The 17,810-nt window shown below is 45.8% G+C and overlaps 1 protein-coding gene across 5 annotated transcripts; it reads left to right on the top strand.

The window, feature by feature from the left end:
* Positions 1 to 176: 176 nt before the first annotated feature.
* On the top strand, positions 177 to 13,917 carry LOC147239959 (SUN domain-containing protein 1-like). 5 transcript variants are annotated; one of them, XM_086195157.1, is made up of 20 exons: positions 177 to 474; positions 3,083 to 3,259; positions 3,438 to 3,619; positions 3,880 to 3,906; positions 4,461 to 4,709; positions 5,123 to 5,245; positions 6,072 to 6,152; positions 8,102 to 8,177; positions 8,347 to 8,393; positions 8,983 to 9,167; positions 9,442 to 9,711; positions 10,306 to 10,398; positions 10,540 to 10,604; positions 10,750 to 10,894; positions 11,111 to 11,407; positions 11,547 to 11,631; positions 11,742 to 11,857; positions 12,327 to 12,494; positions 12,575 to 12,667; positions 12,965 to 13,910. In XM_086195157.1, the coding sequence occupies exons 2-20, from the start codon at positions 3,156 to 3,158 to the stop codon at positions 13,079 to 13,081; spliced, it is 2,523 nt and encodes an 840-aa protein (XP_086051283.1). In that variant the 5' UTR covers positions 177 to 474; positions 3,083 to 3,155; the 3' UTR covers positions 13,082 to 13,910. The 5 variants fall into 5 exon arrangements, with proteins under 5 accessions (XP_086051283.1, XP_086051281.1, XP_086051282.1 ...); XM_086195155.1 differs by lacking the exon at positions 177 to 474 and adding an exon at positions 1,865 to 2,039 and having other exon boundaries at positions 11,135 to 11,407; positions 12,965 to 13,917; XM_086195154.1 differs by lacking the exon at positions 177 to 474 and adding an exon at positions 1,866 to 2,039 and having other exon boundaries at positions 12,965 to 13,913.
* Positions 13,918 to 17,810: the final 3,893 nt, after the last annotated feature.

Genomic DNA, 17,810 nt, shown 5'->3' with positions numbered 1-17,810 from the left:
TATAACTATCAGTATTTGATTGTTGGTTATTCATCGTTATCTTCCATACTTAAATTATAATCTTTGTATATTTATATTTGAGATAAATGGCTTTTTTCTCCATTTTTTTTTAGCCATTCCGCGCCTCACCGCTGGAGTGATTTATTCCTCCGACCGCACGGGGTCGATAAATCCCTTTTGCCGCTATAAAAACCTGTCCATATTTATTGATCTCCGAAGTAGAGGCAAGCCGCCGGCGGCGGCATGTTTCCAATTTGATTTGTTTCTTTGATGTCAGGTGACATTTAGCTGACGTATCTTCTGAATTTATCAAAATTGAAACTGACAAATCCGAATTGTAGCAGTCAAGCGTTTTTTAAGCTCACACTGAGCAAGAATCCGTGTCTAGCCGCTAGCGGCTAGCTAGCTGGCGTTGTCTCAACTTGGAGCTGCGTCAGTGGTGGACTCAGAGGCTTCTTCACACTCACACTGTCGGTGAGTTTATGCTATGTCTCTGTCATATCGAATTGGAGATTGTGTCAAGGGAACTTGAGTGCTAAAGCTAACAGCTAACACATCTAAACCGTTTATTTTTCGCGGGATCCCGCCCATCACGAAATGCCATTGGTCGTCCGGGATGTCGTCTGTAAAACGGAGCTCTGATTGGCTCCTAGTTGGTAGGCTGTCGGGGCGTTATTAAATCTCCCAACACACGTGGGTGAGCTGCCCAACACGCACACATTTATTAAAGAAATAAAACAACACAAAACATTTGTGTTATTATATGGGAATCATATTGAATCCAACTCTAGGAGTGTATAGAACAAGTTCTTTATTTTCTTACACAGTTCCAGGCAATTCTTTAGCAATGTTTCTTCCTTGTTAGAATTAGGAAAAACTGAAAAGTATCTTTAGTTTTTCACATTTAATATCCATGAATGATCACTGTCATGTGACGAAGAGCCCATGGCTGCAGGACAGCTCCATGTGGGGTGCAATAAACCAAGTTAAGGCCAGTCTTTGTTGAGTACAGGGAATATGACACAAAAAGTTTGACTGGTAGGGTTATGATTTCATTCAGAGTTTCTATATTTATCCATAGCATTGATATGGAGTCAATTTGGCCATAATGCTTGTGTTGTATTGGCTCTAATTCAGCTTGATGAAAATACAGAAAGAAATTGATTTGAATTTTCAAACTGTGGCAACTAGAATATGCAGCAGTTTGCATCCTGAGAGTTTCTGTCCCTGCTGACGAGGCCCTCAGCAGGCCAACACAAAGCACTGCAGTGCAAAATCACAACTCCACTCAAAGCCTTTAATAGGCTCAAGTGGGGACTGCTGGGTAATCCTGAGAGGTTCCCTGAGCCTGCTCACATTGATGTCCTGCACCCTGTTCACCTGGGCAGTTCAGGTGGACCACTTCGTACACCAGCCTTATTCTGCTGCTGGGGGTAAGTCCCCCCCCCCCCTTCCTCTTTGTCTCCTAGGTGATGGAGAAATGCTGCTTGTTTGCAGGTTACATGCTGGATGGAAAAACTGATGAATTCTAATCAATATTTATTAGATTTCATTCTTAAAACTGTCAAGGTTGAAGATAATAATGGCAAAATCCTCCATTTGTTAAGTAAAAAAACAGGTCAGACAGATTTTCTCTCTATTTAATGAGATTAATTTGTTTTCAAATTATGCACAACAAACAAACTAATCAATAACAAAGCGAATTGCAAGATTAAGTCCTTGTAAACGCAAAAATATTTTAAATATAAATAGATGGAGTCCAGTTACTCCAGAGGGGAAGTGTGGAATGAGCTTGTGTTTGTGTGGGCTGGGCCTGAGCGGCTCACCAACCCTCCTCTCTAGCAGGAAGTGCTGTCCACAGCATTCTCAGCAGGGCACCTGTGAACCGTGCTGCTGCTGCCACACACCCGAGGGTTTGTGTCTGTTTACACTGCGTCTGTGTGCGTGAGGGAGAGATGTGTGTGTACAGCAGCTGTGCTACCTGCAATGAACGTCTGTGATGAGGACGTGGGTCTACAGAGCTGGGGCTGGACTGACCTGTGTGTATACTCACCTTTACTCTTCTTCTTCTGTGGTGCCAGTATGTAGGTCAGCTCGTGTCTGCAGGATTTATTCAGCTGAGCAGCAATCAGACGGCAGGCAGTCTGAACTTAAATCGATATAAACTGGAAGACTGGCCAATAAAGATGGTAAACCGTTAAAATGCATTTCAAAACTTTGTTGAAGCTGAGGGTTAAGTGTTAAACTTTCTAATCTAAGTACAGCTGGATTATATATTTTGAAATCTCATCTGAAGCACTTCGTACTTGCTGGATAAAACTCTTCCTTGCATCCCATCACACCAGTATGATCGTTGTAGACGTCCCTGCGACACGCAGGTCTGAGTTTAAACGTTATTGGAGCAGTTTAGAGCTTCATGCAAGAAAGGGAACATAGCCCAGTTACATTAAGAGTTGATGTCAATGCAGATGTTGGAAGCTATCCAATGAGTGTGTTTCAGAACCCTTAATATACGGGGAAGATATGGATTACGTGGGTCGAGGTGCCTGAAAGTTAGTAATTGGACACTTTTGGACAGTTTTGCTGTTGTTAGTGAACAATTTCCTTTAGCTTCAAGCTACATATACGTGGGTGGCGCTTGTTGCATTCCCTGACTCACTAAGAAGTAAAGCAAAAGGGGAAGAAGTATTTGAGTTCGACACTTATTTTTGCTGACTTGAAAGCCAAAAAATCACTTTTTGGATGAACATCACTGGAAGGAGAAGAAAAATATCTCCAGCCAATGACAGTAAAGCACAGAGACCGATCTAGCTAGCGCCTGAACTGTTCTTGATGCTGTCTCCGTGAGGGCAGAGCTGACCTTCCACCTGTGTTTATGAAAGTGATGCACAAAAAGTGGATACGCAGCCCACAATTTGTTTCCTAATAAAACTGAAAAATTGCAGTCAACTTGTAAAATGAACCTTGGATTTTGTTGCATCAGTGGTTTGGTTTTTGCATCCCTCGTTCACATGCTACGTTCTACGTTCGTTCTACTCTAAACGTCCAGACTGAGGCGTTTCTCCATTATCATCATCCTCAGCTCCAGTTACTGGTCGGTGGTGCCTGACTCAGAGAAGGAGCCCCAGCTTGTGTCGAGTCCTCAGGCCAGGATCATGTCCAGACGCAGCCTACGGCTGGATGACGGCCTGCTGGACCGCAGTCTTCCACTGAGCAGCGCCTCCTTCAGCGTTGGAGGGAGCAGCTGGAGGAACAACAGGTAGATGGCTGCTTTTACACCAGAGGCATTTTTCTCCTATTCGTCATGTTCTTCTTCTCCCCATCCCATTGTCTCATCCACCACCTGTCTATTCTTGCCCTCCTCTTTCACCACTATAAATTTTCTTTTTCTCTCTTTTTTTTTTTGGCCATCATCTTACTTGTCCTTCTGCCTCCAGGTCATTGAAGTCCCGCCGTTCTCAGCAGTCCTCTGTCTCCTGCTCAGAGTCTGTCCTCATCCAGACTCCACGTAAAGTGTCCAACCAGTCACTCCACAGCTGCGTCTCCGATGCCTCGCTGCTTTCATCGCTACTGGACGAGTCGTCCATCCAGGAGGCGACGCTGGTCGACACACTCTGGGGTACAAAGTTTGATAATGAAACGTTGCTTTTTATCTTTGAACCCAGGACTGATGCTGTCGATGTATTTGTACAGGGAGGCTTGAAACATTGTGTAATCAGAGTAGCTCATACGAAGGTGCTTGTCCTCTGCTACTCAGATGTGTTTGTTTGTTTTTTTGTCTTGATTTAAAATACTGAGTGTTTTCTCTGAGGCAAAAAGCGTCCAGGACATAAATTCTGTCAGGTTCTGCTGGATTAACGGTGAAATCTCTCGTTCCAGGTTTGGACCAGGACATTGATCCCAAAGGTCAGTTGATACAAACGCTTCTTTCCTTTTTCCATTATTTCTTGTTTTGGAGACGATCTTTTCACTGTAGTAATATTTGGAGAAGGGGTGGGGCTTCGATGATTTACTTCCAGTCATGATTATAACAAAAAGAGCCCAGCACGGTGAGGTCCGTGGAGGTGCCTGCTCCTTGTGCACGTAGAAGGTGCTGATTCTGGGCAAATGAAACCAAACCTGTGTAGATCACCTGAGTGGCAGATGCTCATGCAGGAGTTTTCCTTCGATTTTTACATCTTTAGAAAAAGAAACGGGTGATTGACTTTGGAACCGTCCACACGGAGAACGGTAACGACACGAGCATCCACACTGAAGGATAACTTGTGACCTGTGTTGGCGAGCGCGTGGTTGGGCTCCGTTCATTGTGACAAAGAAATAAAAAGGACAAGGGTTCGCTCCACTTTTCATAGATGAGGATGATATTTTGTAAATTGTTGGGTCGCCTGGGGGTCGTCACAGTTTGATAACCATTTAATTGTTGTTGGTGGTTCTTCATCAGTTCATGTCGTTTGCTTCAGAAAGCACCATCATTGCAGAGCAGAGCAGTGTTCTGGCCAACAGCACAGTCATCGCCTCAGATGGCCGCCATGATGAGCACTCCGTCCACACGCTGAGCCGGGTTCACTGCAAAGACTGCGAGTCAGACATGAAGGAGCCGGTCACAACGTACTGCTCATCGTCCAGATATGCAATGCCCTTGTCTATGATGGGAGACCCCAAAACGTCCACCATCTACTGCAGAGACAGAGGTCGCAGCAGGAGGACAGGTGAGACAATAGGAGGAGGAGCGTCGAGATGGGGGGGGGGGATGGATGTTAGGAAGAGAACAGGAAACAGACAGGTGGGACAGCAGGAGGAGAACAAGTGGGATGGCTGAGACATTTATGGAGGAAGATGGCTAGCAGAGGGAGGATGGGCGACCCAAATGAAATCTCCTCTGCCCCCTGTGGGTCTTGAGCCGGTCTTTGGGATCAGAGGACATTTGTGGTGAAAAGATGTCCAGTGACTTTAAAAGAAGTGTTTTCATCATTGCAGGAAACAAGACTTGATCTGAAATAGATGGAGGTTTAAGAAGTCGATCGACCAACAGATGCTTGATGTTATTGGATCAGTTGTGTGTTGATTGACATGTAGGAACCAGCAACAGGAAGCATGTGATTGTTCATCGTCTTGTCAACAGGTGTTGTGGCGTCCGTGTGGGACTCAGGTGTGAGCGTGACCAAACGCTCGGCAGCTTGTATACTTTCCCTGCTCGCTCTGCTCTGTCATCACCTGCTGCCGCCCAAACCTCAAAGTGTGACAGGTGATGGCTTCTGTCTGATCGACCACTCCATGGCTCCGCCCACGTATTTTGTTTAAATCTCAGTATGGAAATCACGTTTTTGTCTCCTCACCACACGAGTTGAACTGCACTCTGAGGTGTCTGAAGAATCTGCCTTTTCTCGTATCGTGTTCAGCCTGCACTGGTGTTGGGAGCTGGTGGGGCTGACAGGTGGTGAGGCGCTTAGAACCAAGCAGTGGAAACTAAACAGCAAAATGAAGGCAGATTTTCTGCCCACTCTTAAATTAAATCAGTCACAATTTTTATGTTCTAAATGAGAGATTTACAGTGTATCCTAGCAACACACCCTGCTACATGTCTGATCACTGGTGGGCAGTGACGTGGTGGTTGGAGTTCCGTGTAGTTGGGTGGCGCTTCCTTCAGGGCAGTTTTCAACATGGCGGCTGATCCACAAACGTTCTCATCGAACAGCTAATCAGGCTGCTAAGATATGTTCCTGAAAGCATTTTAAGTGAGAAAGATCTCATGGTGTTGCATGCCCACCTCTGTGAATTCTCCCACGTTTCCCCTGTCGAGGGAAACGAAGGGTTAACAGGAAGTTGGTGTCTTCATGTACTTTGCTGTCTCGTCACCTGCTGTTTCTTTCACAAACAAATCGGCTGCACCCTTTTGACTTTGGCTGTTTCCTTGGCAAAATGCAAATCTGTGTGTGTGTGTGTGGGGGGGGGGCTTCCTCCCTTCCTGCAGTCAATGTTGGACGGACGTGGATGCGGTGCAGCGTTTGTCCGGCGGCGTGAACGTCTCTCTGCTTCTGGTGAGTCCTGACGGTGTTTTCTCTCTGTTGCAGCTCATTCCAGCCGCTGTGGAGTCATGAACCCGCCAGAGTCGAACGCCAACCAGAACGCGCCTCATCCCAACGGATCTCTGTGTGAGTTGGCAGACACACACCCACGTTGTCATCACTCAGAGGACATTGCGATGATTGAGCTTCACTTTCTGGAGACTTATTAAGAAACAGATATATTGTCTGGATTGATGTAGTTTTTTGTTTTTTTTCCTGTATAAACACAATTTTATGATATTTACAACAAATATTTGGAAGAGCCGAACTGGCTGATTGTCCATGTCAGACCGATGTAATATATTAAAAAAAAGATCAATATCTGCTGATTCAGAAGTATGCACATGTAGATTTATGGGTTTTAGAGTCCCAGCTTGAAGGCGTCTAACTCATCGCTCCACCTCATTCCAGAAATGAGCCTGATCCAGCAAATGTGAAAATGACAGTGGTTTATAACAACCTAATATGTAGTATGTGTTCTCTGGTGCCACCTAGTTGACACCGGATGTTAATATTTGCGCTTCAGTACCCGTAATAGTCTGCTTCTTCATGCAAACTCCAAATATGACAAGCATTGGGCTCCCTCTCGCTCTGTAGAACAGCAGCACAGTGTGACGTGAGCAGGGGTGCGAGGTCCCACTCACTGCTGCTGGGTCTGGCTCACCTTGGCAGAGGTGCGAGCTCGGACTCCTCAGTGGTCGGCTCGCTCTCTTCACCTTTTCAGTTGAACTATTCCTGTGTTTTCCGTCAGCTATGCACGCCGCTGCACTTCTGACGCCTACAGGGGCCGACTGTCAGGAGAAAGAGCGATCAGACATGGACACTGTCAGCTCGTCTTCATCTGCTCGGGCCTCAGTGGTTTCCTGTTTGTTGAGGCTGATGTGGAACGCCAGCGTTTTTACAGGTTAAAGACTTCATCTGACCAAAGATTTGTTCTAGATCCATCTGTCCATTTTCCTGGACAGATTCTGTTTCTGGCCTCTGTCCGATGTCCCTCTGAATGTGGGGCAGCTGTTGAAAGGCCCTGTCTCCTCAGGAGCGGGGGTCTGGGTGGCTGTTACCTCTGGCCTTGGGCTCAGATGTCTGATGATGCTAGATACCTGTGCCACAGTCAAGCAGCAGGTTTAGGAAGTCATCCTTGAGTTTTCTGTCCACTAACAATGTCTTCCAGCAACTCTAATCTCTCACCTGTTGCCCCCTCAGTGTCGTGTCTGTTTCAGCTGACTGGCAGCGCAGCTTCGGCTGTCTGGACTCTGACCAGGAACATAGTTCCTGCTTTCTGGAGCTCTGCAGGTTAACGCAGCATTGCTGCTTGTTTACCAGTTGATGCATACAAACTCTCACCTCCTTCTAGATTTCTCCGCCTTTCCTCTTCTCAGCGACGCAGCATGGTTTGTTGCTTCATTCATGACTGTTACTGAACTAGACGACTCAGAGCCCACCTTGCCTCCTCTGCTCATCTGTCCCTCTGGAGCCTTTTTGCACGATTCACTGTCTGATGTGACTTTGAAATTCGCTGGATATCTCACAACAAATGTGACTCTTGAGGTTAGGGCTTGGTGCAAAGACATCCCTATAGGATACATATTCTGATATGATACAGTACAATATTTATGTTGAAATAGCAACATAAATTACTGATGCATTTCAAAACGGAGCTGATAATAAAACTTTGTGTACCACTTAGTTTAATGCAATACACGTATTATGAGACGAACCAACACAAACCCTCAGGTTTGAGGTTATTTACCGGATTGAAGCAGGTTTTTGTGTTATTTCCTGTAAATTCTATCCCAGTGTGTCGCATTCAGATGGTTGTCTGATCTCATGTCTACATCTGTGTGTCGGGTTCATCTGTGGCTCTCCTTTTTGTCTCTTGACCATTTTAGTTTTAGCCATGAAACTTGCATGGGGACCTGAAGCCTCCTGCTCAGCTTCAAATGAGGATTTGATCGTCTCATGTGAAGCTGAATGAAAGTCTGCCATTACATTAATTGTGTGTGTGTGTGTGTGCGTGTGTGTGTGCGTGTCTTTAGGTAAGACAGCGGTTGACTTGTTTAAGTGGCTCATCAAACGATGGCATCACACAAACATCAGCCTTCTCCTTTCTCGGCAAGTTTATGATTTTTTATTTTCTTGTATTCCTGTTGACACTTGGTTTAAAAGAAGCTTCCCCTCTGACCTTGGATCGTTACCCTGCCAACATCAGACATGAAACAAATCACGTTCCAACTGAAGCTCATTATTTTACGCTGAGCTCAGACGTTCTTTTTCCTTGCAGGTTTCCTCTCAGACTCCTCGTGGTTCTCCTCCCTCTTCTCCTGTTTAGTAAGTTCCTACACACGTCGACTGATTATTTATCCAAATGCTTGTGTTTTGTTTTGGGTTTTTTGGGCAAATTCTTAGGCACACAAATGATTTAAATGTCATTCCTCTTTGATTTAAACTACTAAACCTCCTGTTAGGAAACTGTTTCACGTGAGTTTGACGGGTTGCTTTACGACCTCTGACACCATGCCGGGGGTCAGTGTTGGGTTGCTGGTGAGCGTCGGTGTTCCCTGTCTTTCTGACTTCCTCTCATCTAATAATTCCAACAACTCTAGAGCTGCCAAACTTTTTCCTCTGGCGCAGGTGCAGACCTGTATGTGCTGGTCTGCTGAAGTCTGTGCAGTGTTTTGAAATACTGTAACTTGATAACATGATGTGACACACCTACCCTAGTCTCACATTTTTTTACTTCAAGATTGAATCAGCCTTGTCAATTTAACTCGGTGCAGAAACTGTATCTCAATCTGTCTATCAGTCGTACCTCCTCAAATACCGCTTTTAGATGCAGTTTCAGTTAAATCTCGGAGGACATTACTGGAAGAGGGCAGGATCACTTTCAAACACAAATGTCTTTCTCCCCTCTTTTAAGGCCTCTATTGGTTTGGTCCAGGTGGTCTACAAGCTGTCAGCATCGTGGCAGGGCGAAGCGCGGTCTCTGACATCTCCGGCCTGTCCTCCCTCTTCAGCTTCATGCCCTCAGAGGCAACAGAGGGTGCTGTGGAGGAGTCGAGGGAGGCGCCGGGGCTCCAAAGCGGACCTCCACTAGTTCAGGAGGTACATATCTCACCTCCCTTTACTGCTGTTTACTTTTGGTAATAATTTTCAGGACTGCTATTTCTCATGGAACTGAAATCTAAATGTGAAGTGTCTCATATGAATCTGGTTTAACCTGTCTGTTCCATCAGACCTACCTCAAACTTTTTTTTCCCCCTTGGCTAATATCGTGTCTTTCTCTCCAGCTGTTTGGTGAGATCTGTTATTGGATAAGGAGAAACTTACCTCCTGTTTCATTCTTGGTTTTGAGAATAAAGTTTATATTTCTTCCCAGGAGGAGGCGGTTGCAGCAGCTGATGACTCTGCGCGGCTCATTCGTGTTGAGCAGAGTCTGATGTTGCTGTGGGATCGCATGGAGGCCGGCGGGAAGAAAGTGGAGCAGCGTCACAGCCAGTTGCTGCAGCTGTTCACCGACCTCGAGCAGCAGATTGTCTCAGCCCACCATGGCGGTGAGGGTACTGGGCCCTGGCTGAGTGGCCTGCTGGACCAGCAGCTGTCCCAGCTGAGGACACGACTGGGCGAGGACAGACGGCAGAGGGAACAGGTCTCTGATAGCTTTTCCAAATGATGTGAAATATCTTGTGGGATTCCGCCAGGGTTAGTTTCAGGGCCTTTACTTTTTAAACTATAATAAAGATTTATTCATACTAACATAACCTTTTAACTTTGGAGCCCCCCATTTTCTCTACTGCTTATCTATAAATAATCATGGGGGAGGGGCTGGAGCCTATCCCAGCTGACATTGGGTGAGAGCCGGGGTTCACCAAGTCGCCAGTCCGTCACAGGGCCATCAGGAGCAATTGGGGGTTCTGTGTCTTGCTCAAGGATATTTGAACACGGTCACCGGGGGAAGTGAGGATCAAACCAGCAACCCTTTGGTTGCTAGACGGCCACTCTACTTCTGAGCCACCCCGCCCCCTGTGCATATCTTATCATAATTAGTAGTAGTAATTAAATGTTGTTAAATATCATCATTCACAATTGGATGCGGGACCTGGTTCCTCGTATTAAAATGCATCTGAAGTTAATGAAAACTAGATAAAGGGACAGAAATGAGAAACATCACTTCAGATAGGGGACTTATGAGAACTCGCTCTCCTCACATGTGAGTCACTAAGCGTGTTGGCTGTGTCTGAAGATGCGGCAGCAGGATTTGGTGCAGCAGCAGAGTCAAACGTCTCGTCTGGATCAGCTGGAGCTGCAGCTGCAGACACTGGCTGAGAAGACTCAGGTACATGCATCCCCATGGACCCCGCTCAGCCTGGGCTGCTTCTGTTACCATGCAGTTGTAATATGCTGAGGTGGACTTCTGGTGTCCACAGCAACAGCGGCTCTTGGATAGATTTCAGGAGAGTTTGATGTTGTTTTACAGGAGGTGACAAGAAGGCAGGAAGCTGCTGCAACAAATTCACCTGCAGCACTTCCAGCTGCTGACAGGTAACCTTCATCTATAGTCTATCTCATGTTATTTCTTTTTGCAAATTGTCAAGGTTTTTTTCTATAAATTTTTCATAAACAGATTGAATCAAAGTCTGTCTGACACTGTTGAAGCACAAACTCTTTATTTTGTGACTTCCTGCAGGGTTGCTGTGGACCGTCTGTCCCACGATGCCTTGCTGGCAGAGGTGACACATTTGGAGGCGGCTCTGGAGGCCGTCAGGCGGGAGGTTGAAAGTCTGTCTGGGTGTCATCATGGCTGCCAGCGACTGGACCAAATCCAGCAGACGGTGAGAGAGTACACTTGAAGTGATATGTCATCAAATCAGATGTATGGTTGTTATCCTGTATCATCGAAGGACTCAGAGGTGTAAATTGGTCACAGAGGGACAGGTGGCGTTGTCATGAGATGTTCCAGGCTGAAGGAAAGGTGTTGATGCTTTTACCGTTTTCTTAGTCTGGTCTGAGATGGTTCTATAATCATGTATTTATCTCAACTGTGTCAGATTTCAGCTCAAGTTTCTGCTCAGGTCCACGAGGAGGTTCGAGCTCTGATCTACGGGAACCAGCTGACAGTGAGGGGCAAAGCCTCCGAAGGTGCCGCCACCCTCCCAGAGTCACTCCTCCGGTTGCTGTCGCAGCAGTACGTCAGCGGGGCCGACCTGCAGGCGTCTCTGGCCGCCTTGGAGCTCAGCATCCTGCAAAACATCAGCCAGCAGATGGAGCCGTGTTTCAGCCAGGGAGCAGTCAGAGAGACCGTCCTGCACGCCACCGAGACTGCTGGAGCTGCCGTCACCCAGGAGGTGAAGTGGACTATCAAAGTGTATCATTTACCATGAATGGAACACTCATGCTCCTATGAATGAAGCAAATGTTGATATGCTGGTGGCAGGATTTCCTACTAATAATTATCCTCTCTTTTCTGTCCCTCGTTTCTTCCAGGACGTCAACATGATCGTGATGAACGCTTTGCGCCTCTTTTCTCAGGACCGAACTGGCATGGCGGACTATGCTCTCGAGTCTGGAGGTGTGGCTCAGGACTTCAAGATTTTTTTTATTTATTTATAATTGGATAATGAACTAATCAAATGTCTAGTTGAATCCCAAAAAAATCTTTTCCCTCTGGTTGTCCTCCAGGGGGCAGCATCATGAGCACTCGCTGCTCGGAGACGTACGAAACGAAAGCTGCGCTGCTCAGTCTGTTTGGAGTCCCTCTCTGGTATTTCTCTCAGTCTCCTCGAGCTGTCATCCAGGTAATGCACATCTGTTTTCGTCTGGGAGACGTTTGTGTTTCAGTTTACAGACAAACGATTAATGCCAACAAAAATTGCTTAAGTTTACTTTTTTCCCTTTTTTTTTTGTTGAGTATAACAACATTACGCTGCAATATTGAGGAAAAATATGTGTAGCGCCGCAGCATAATGTTTTAAAATCTTCCCTTACTTAAAGGTAAGTAGCAACACTGCGATGTGTGGCCACCACAATGTGACCCCGCCACCTGAAACATTTTTAAGTCCTCTTTGAGTCCCAGTGGACTTTTGCTCCAAATTTACAGAAATGTCCTCCGGGCGTTCCATAGCTTTCACATTGAAGAGAATGAAATGGGCGAAGAACCTGGAATTGTAATTCTGTGGAGGCCTAAAAGTCAAACCCAACTCATTACTGTAAACATAACGCCATTAATCCGTGTAAGAGTCACGTCTCTGACCGCCCCTCCTGCAGCCAGACGTCCACCCAGGAAACTGCTGGGCCTTCCGAGGCTCCACAGGCTTCCTGGTGATCCGGCTGTCCATGAGGATCCTGCCCACGGCCTTCTCCCTGGAGCACATCCCCAAAGCCCTGGCGCCCAGTGGGACGCTGCACAGCGCCCCCCGAGACTTCAGTGTCTACGTAAGGGAAATGGCGACCTGTCGGAAAGATGCAGTTTGTTTTTTGGAGAATCCTGAACGGTTGTCTGTGGTTTGTTGAAGGGTCTGGATGATGAGAGTCAGGAACGAGGGACGCTGCTCGGCTCGTATACGTACGAGGAGGACGGAGAAGCTCTTCAGACCTACTCGGTCACTGTACGTTCATGTTTGAGCTTTTCGTAAGCACTTAAATATGTGGGCTCTAGCATCCCTGATCCGACCTTAAGAAGTGGCATTTTAACAATGAGAAATGGAAATTATTGCAATTTCTAAAAAATGATGTCTCTAATTTGAGATTGTATGTCTGAGATGATTTTTCCCAAATTTCTGATCATTTCCTTATACTATTTGCTATGTGTGAAGAAGTGTTAGAAGGACCCACATTTAACAACCCCAACGGACTCTGAACAGTGAGGTGTAATAATGGCCACTAACTTTGCTCCGTCCTGACAGGAAGTGAGCGGCCAAGCCTTTCAGATCATTGAGGTCCAGGTGTTGTCCAACTGGGGCCACCAGGACTACACCTGCATGTACCGCTTCAGAGTCCATGGGACGCCCAGCGATAACTGAACCTTTTTATCGACTGTACAAACTGTGTGTAGGCAGCGAGTCTCCTCGCTGCTGACGGAGGAACCGATGACTTCAGTCACTGAGGTAACTTCTGAGCTTTTCCTCCTTTCAGACCAAATCTGATCTGAGTGCTGTTTTCCTGTGGAAAAGGACACGACAGAAGCTTTGTCTTGTGCAAATTTATTGTCTATAGTTTAAATTTTATATCCATGTTTTTGTAAGAACCGTGTTGAAGCTTCGTTTGTCACGATTTAGTCCTTTATTTTAGTTTTTTTCTAGTTACATTGTTATGGAAGTTTTGAGCAGAGACGGTTTTAATCTGTTCTTTTTTTTATAATTATAGAAATTCTCGAATCCACAGAAACCCATTTTTGTTGGTTTATTCTAGACTTGCTTCTGTACCGACAGACAACATCTGTGTAGCACAAACGTTGGCGGGACCTTGAATGCAACATTTAAGTGGCTTCTGCTGCGATAATGTAGCTCCGACACAAAAGTGTGATTTAAAAACGTAATTAAACATATCAAGCGTAGAATTTGCACTGATGGCTAACTGCTGTAAATCTCCATGTTTTAATTTATTTAAGTCTTCACCTTATTTGAATACTAATGTGACTGTATTATATTGTAAAAATTTGTTGGGATTGTTTGTTTGTTTTTTTTTACATGTGTTTTTTTTTTTCTAAGTGACTTCAGGCTAGAAATAATAAAGATGTGCCATTTGACATGTTGTTTTTTTTATTGTGAATAGTATCAGATTTTATTTTGAAAGGGCTTTGATTTTGGACCTAAAGTTGAGCCAAAAAACTCAGCAATAATACTACAAGGACAATATTATGCCCCTTTTTTTACATGTTCATATTTCCTCTTCGGGGCTTGTCTCTGGTATGAGTGTTCCCTCGCGGTCCGGTAGCTCCTAGCTGCAGCGCTACAGGCCATGACTCTACTTCTGTCACTGCTAGAAACGGGGCTATGACGAGGTCAGGATGAGCCGGTCCAATATCCAGACACGGACAGCAGGTCTGTGTCCTCCATGTTGCAAACCTTGTAGACCACCCCTCTTGCGTCTGCCGGAACTCCGAGAGAAGGCAAGGCAATTTTATTTGTAGAGCCTGTTTTCACAAACAGTTTGTCTCAAAGGGCCTCACATGGCATCATAACAACATCCTCTGTCCTTAGACCCTCACATCGACTGAGGAAAAACTCCATAGAAAACCCTTTGAACAGGGAAAAATCTGAGAAACCTCAGGGTGAGCAACAGAGGAGGGATCCATCACCCAGGACGGACAGACGTGCAGTAGATGTTGTTACAGACAAGAAAACAGTTTATAACACAGAATGTAGGAAACATGGAAATGTTAATAACAGTTGAAGAAGGAAGCTTCTGGAAGGGGAGGCAGGGAGAGCAAGCCAGCTTGATGGGGGACTGGATGGCAGACTGGTTCATGGAAGGGGAGCGCAGGCTGGTGTAACAGTTGGGAATAAGGGGGGGGGGGGGCGATGCAGGCAGCGGTTGGGGCTCTGGTGGATCTGTGGAAACACAGAGAGACTGCGAGACACCAAGGCCAAACTACAAAGTGCAACAAATGGTGGTAGTGACAGTTCCAAAAATGTGCAGGGAGGAGAGGGGGAGAGGAGAGGAGAGGAGAGGAGAGGGCTCCATGTAACCTGATGTGTCCCCCAGCAGTCTAAGCCTATAGCAGCATAGCTATCAATGGTTCAGAGCTACCTGAACCAGTCCTAACTGAAGGCTCTGTCATAAAGGAAGGTCTTAAGCCTGGACTTAAACGTAGTTAGAGTGTCTGCCTCTCTGACCCATGGAGAGATGCTGGTTCCATAGTAGAGGAACCCGGTAACTAAAGGCTCTACCTCCCAGTCTGTTTTTAGAGATACTGGGAATCGCTAAAAGACCTGCATTCTGGGAGCGGAGTGCTCTGGTGGGACAGTAGGGACTGATGAGCTCTTTCAAATAGGATGGAGCTTTATCATTGAGAGCCTGATGAGTCAGCAGAAGGATTTTGAAGTGGATTCTAGATCCTACAGGAAGGAGAGAAGCTAAAGTGGAGAGATGTGTTCTCTCTTCTTAACTCCCGTCAAAACCCTCGCTGCAGCGTTCTGGACCAGCTGGAGACTCTTTAGAGAGTATTTAGGACATCCTGACAGGAGAGAGTTGCAGTAGTCCAGCCGAGAAGTGATAAATGCATGCACCAGTTTGTCAGCATCACTCTGGGAAAGGATATTCCTAATCTTAGCGATACTTCGCAGATGGAAGAAGGCGGTCCTAGTCACATGCTTTATGTGGGAGCTGAAGGAAAGGTCCTGGTCAAAAATGACCCCAAGGTTCCTTGCAGTTGTACTCGAAGTTAGGGTGATGCCATCTAGAGTAGAGATCCGATTAGAGAGTGTGTCCCTGAGGTGTTTAGGTCCAAAAATGATTACCTCAGTTTTATCTGAATTTAGCATTAAGAAGTTAGAGGACATCCAGGATTTAATGTCTTTCAGGCAGTCTTGCAGATTAGTAAACTGGCTTGTGTTGTCTGGCTCCATCGACAAGTAAAGTTGTGTGTCATCTGCATAACAATGGAAGTTGATTGAGTGCTTCCGTATTATGTCACCTAATGGGAGCATGTGAAGAGTGAAGAGAATCGGTCCTAAAACTGAACCCTGTGGTACACCATATGTAACTCTGCTATACTCCGAATGGTCATTATTAACATTAACAAACTGAAACCTGTCAGATAAGTAGGACTTAAACCATTTTAGGGCAGTTCCTTTAATCCCAATGTCATGGTCTAGTCTCTGTAGCAGGATGCTGTGGTCGATGGTGTCAAATGCAGCGCTGAGGTCCAAAAGGACGAGCACAGAGACAAGACCTCTGTCTGAAGCTATAAGATCATTAGAGACTCTGACCAGTGCTGTTTCAGTGCTATGGTGTTCCCTGAATCCAGACTGGAAGGCTTCAAAGAGCTCGTTGCTGTGCAGATGTTCATGTAGCTGCTCCAGGACAACCTTCTCAAGGATCTTGGAGATGTAGGGGAGGTTGGATATAGGCCGTTAGATGGCTAACACATCTGGGTCAAGAGAAGGTTTTTGAAGTAAAGGGTTAATGACAGCCACCTTAAAGGTCTGTGGCACATAACCTGTGACTAAGGAAAGATTAATTTGGTTCAATATAGAAGTGTTGACTAGAGGGAAGGCATCCTTAAGGAGGCTTGTTGGGATGGGATCCAGCAGACAAGTGGCTGACTTGGAGGAACCGACTGCAGAAGTTAATTCTGACAGGTCGATGGGGGAGAAGCTGTCCAAGTGAGCACCAAGTCTGGGAGGTGCTTCTATGGGGACTGTAGTCTGTCCTCCATTACTGGCAATCTTCGTTCTAATATTCACAATCTTTTCAGTAAAGAAAGAAAGGAAGTTGTTACTGCTGAGAGTTGGGGGATGCATGGCTCAACAGCACTATGGTTCTTGGTGAGCCTGCCCACGGTGCTGAAGAGGAACCTGGGGTTGTTCTTATTCTTGTCTATCAGGGACGAGTAGTAAGCGCTTCTGGCATTACGGAGTTCTTTTTATATATTAATAAACTCTCCTTCCAGGCTTGGCGGACTTCCTCGTGCTGGCTGGAATGTGTCTTCCTTTCCAGTTGTCTGGTCTTCTGTTTTCAGGCACGCAGCTCTGGGCTGTACCAGGGAACTATTCTTTTCTGGTTGATAACCTTCTTCTTCAGGGGAGCTATGGCATCAAGTGTCCCAAGGAGTGCTGCTGCAGTGCTGTCCACAAGATAGTCTACCCGCGAGGGGGTGGAATCAGCATAACTGCTATTACTATTATTACATCATTACTACAAGATGTGGCAGCAAGTTCTGCTGGAATAAGCTCCTTAAATCTAGAAACAGCAGTGTCAGAAAGACATCTACTGAAAGCGGGACTTTTTCCCAGGTAGAATATAATTTGTTAAAGTAAATTCAAATGTAATTAAGGAGTGATCAGACAAGACGGGGTTCTGAGGAAGAACTATGATGCGGTCAGCTTCTATTCCATCAGTGAGTACTAAATCAAGGATGTGATTAAAAGTGTGAGTGGGTTTGTTTACCCTCTGACAGAAGCCAACAGAATCAAGAAGCGACTTAAACGCAGTGGCCAGAGAATCATCATTGACGTCCACATGGATGTTCAAGTCACCCACTAGAATGACTTTGTCTGAGTTCAATGCCAAGTTAGACAGAAAGTCAGGGAGTTCTTCTAAGAACTCAGAATAAGGTGCAGGAGGACGGTACACCACAGCAAGTAAGAGTGGTTTCTCTGCTTTCCAGTCTGGGTGGGAAAAGCTGACAGTCAGGCTCTCAAATTAGTTAATGAACAATTAGGTGGAGGGTTAATGAGCAAATTTGACTGATAGATTGCAGATAACATACTCATCTTGCTGCACCCAGGTTTCAGTGAGTGCTAATACACCAATCTGATAATTAGTAATTAAATCGTTCACTAGGAGAGACTTGGATGCAAGAGATCGAATATTAAGCAAACCACATTTAATATTTGTATTGGGTTGATTTGCTGGAGCAGTGGTTTTAATTTTAACTAAGTTGCTATAAGTTACTCCTCCAGATTTGGGTGCAGGCTTATACAGCCTCGGGGCAGACACAGTTTCTATAGGCTGGGTGGGTGACAACACAAAGGAACCAGCAGAGGGCGTGTTAACCTGCAGCTCTGCCTGCTGGTCTGAACTCTG

Source organism: Aulostomus chinensis, chromosome 23 (assembly GCF_037954235.1).
Source record: "Aulostomus chinensis isolate RoL2024-O1b breed Wild chromosome 23, RoL_Achi_v1.0, whole genome shotgun sequence".
NCBI lineage: Eukaryota > Metazoa > Chordata > Actinopteri > Syngnathiformes > Aulostomidae > Aulostomus > Aulostomus chinensis.
This window is presented reverse-complemented; position numbering and strand designations above follow the sequence as displayed.

Bases quoted from the DNA above. Each gene is read 5' to 3' on its own strand.
- LOC147239959 (XM_086195154.1), top strand. From the start codon at position 1,987: ATGAACGTCTGTGATGAGGACGTGGGTCTACAGAGCTGGGGCTGGACT. The intron at 3,260-3,437 runs GTAGATGGCTGC...TTCTGCCTCCAG, and splicing joins AGCAGCTGGAGGAACAACAG to GTCATTGAAGTCCCGCCGTT. The intron at 8,394-8,982 runs GTAAGTTCCTAC...CCCTCTTTTAAG, and splicing joins CCTCCCTCTTCTCCTGTTTA to GCCTCTATTGGTTTGGTCCA.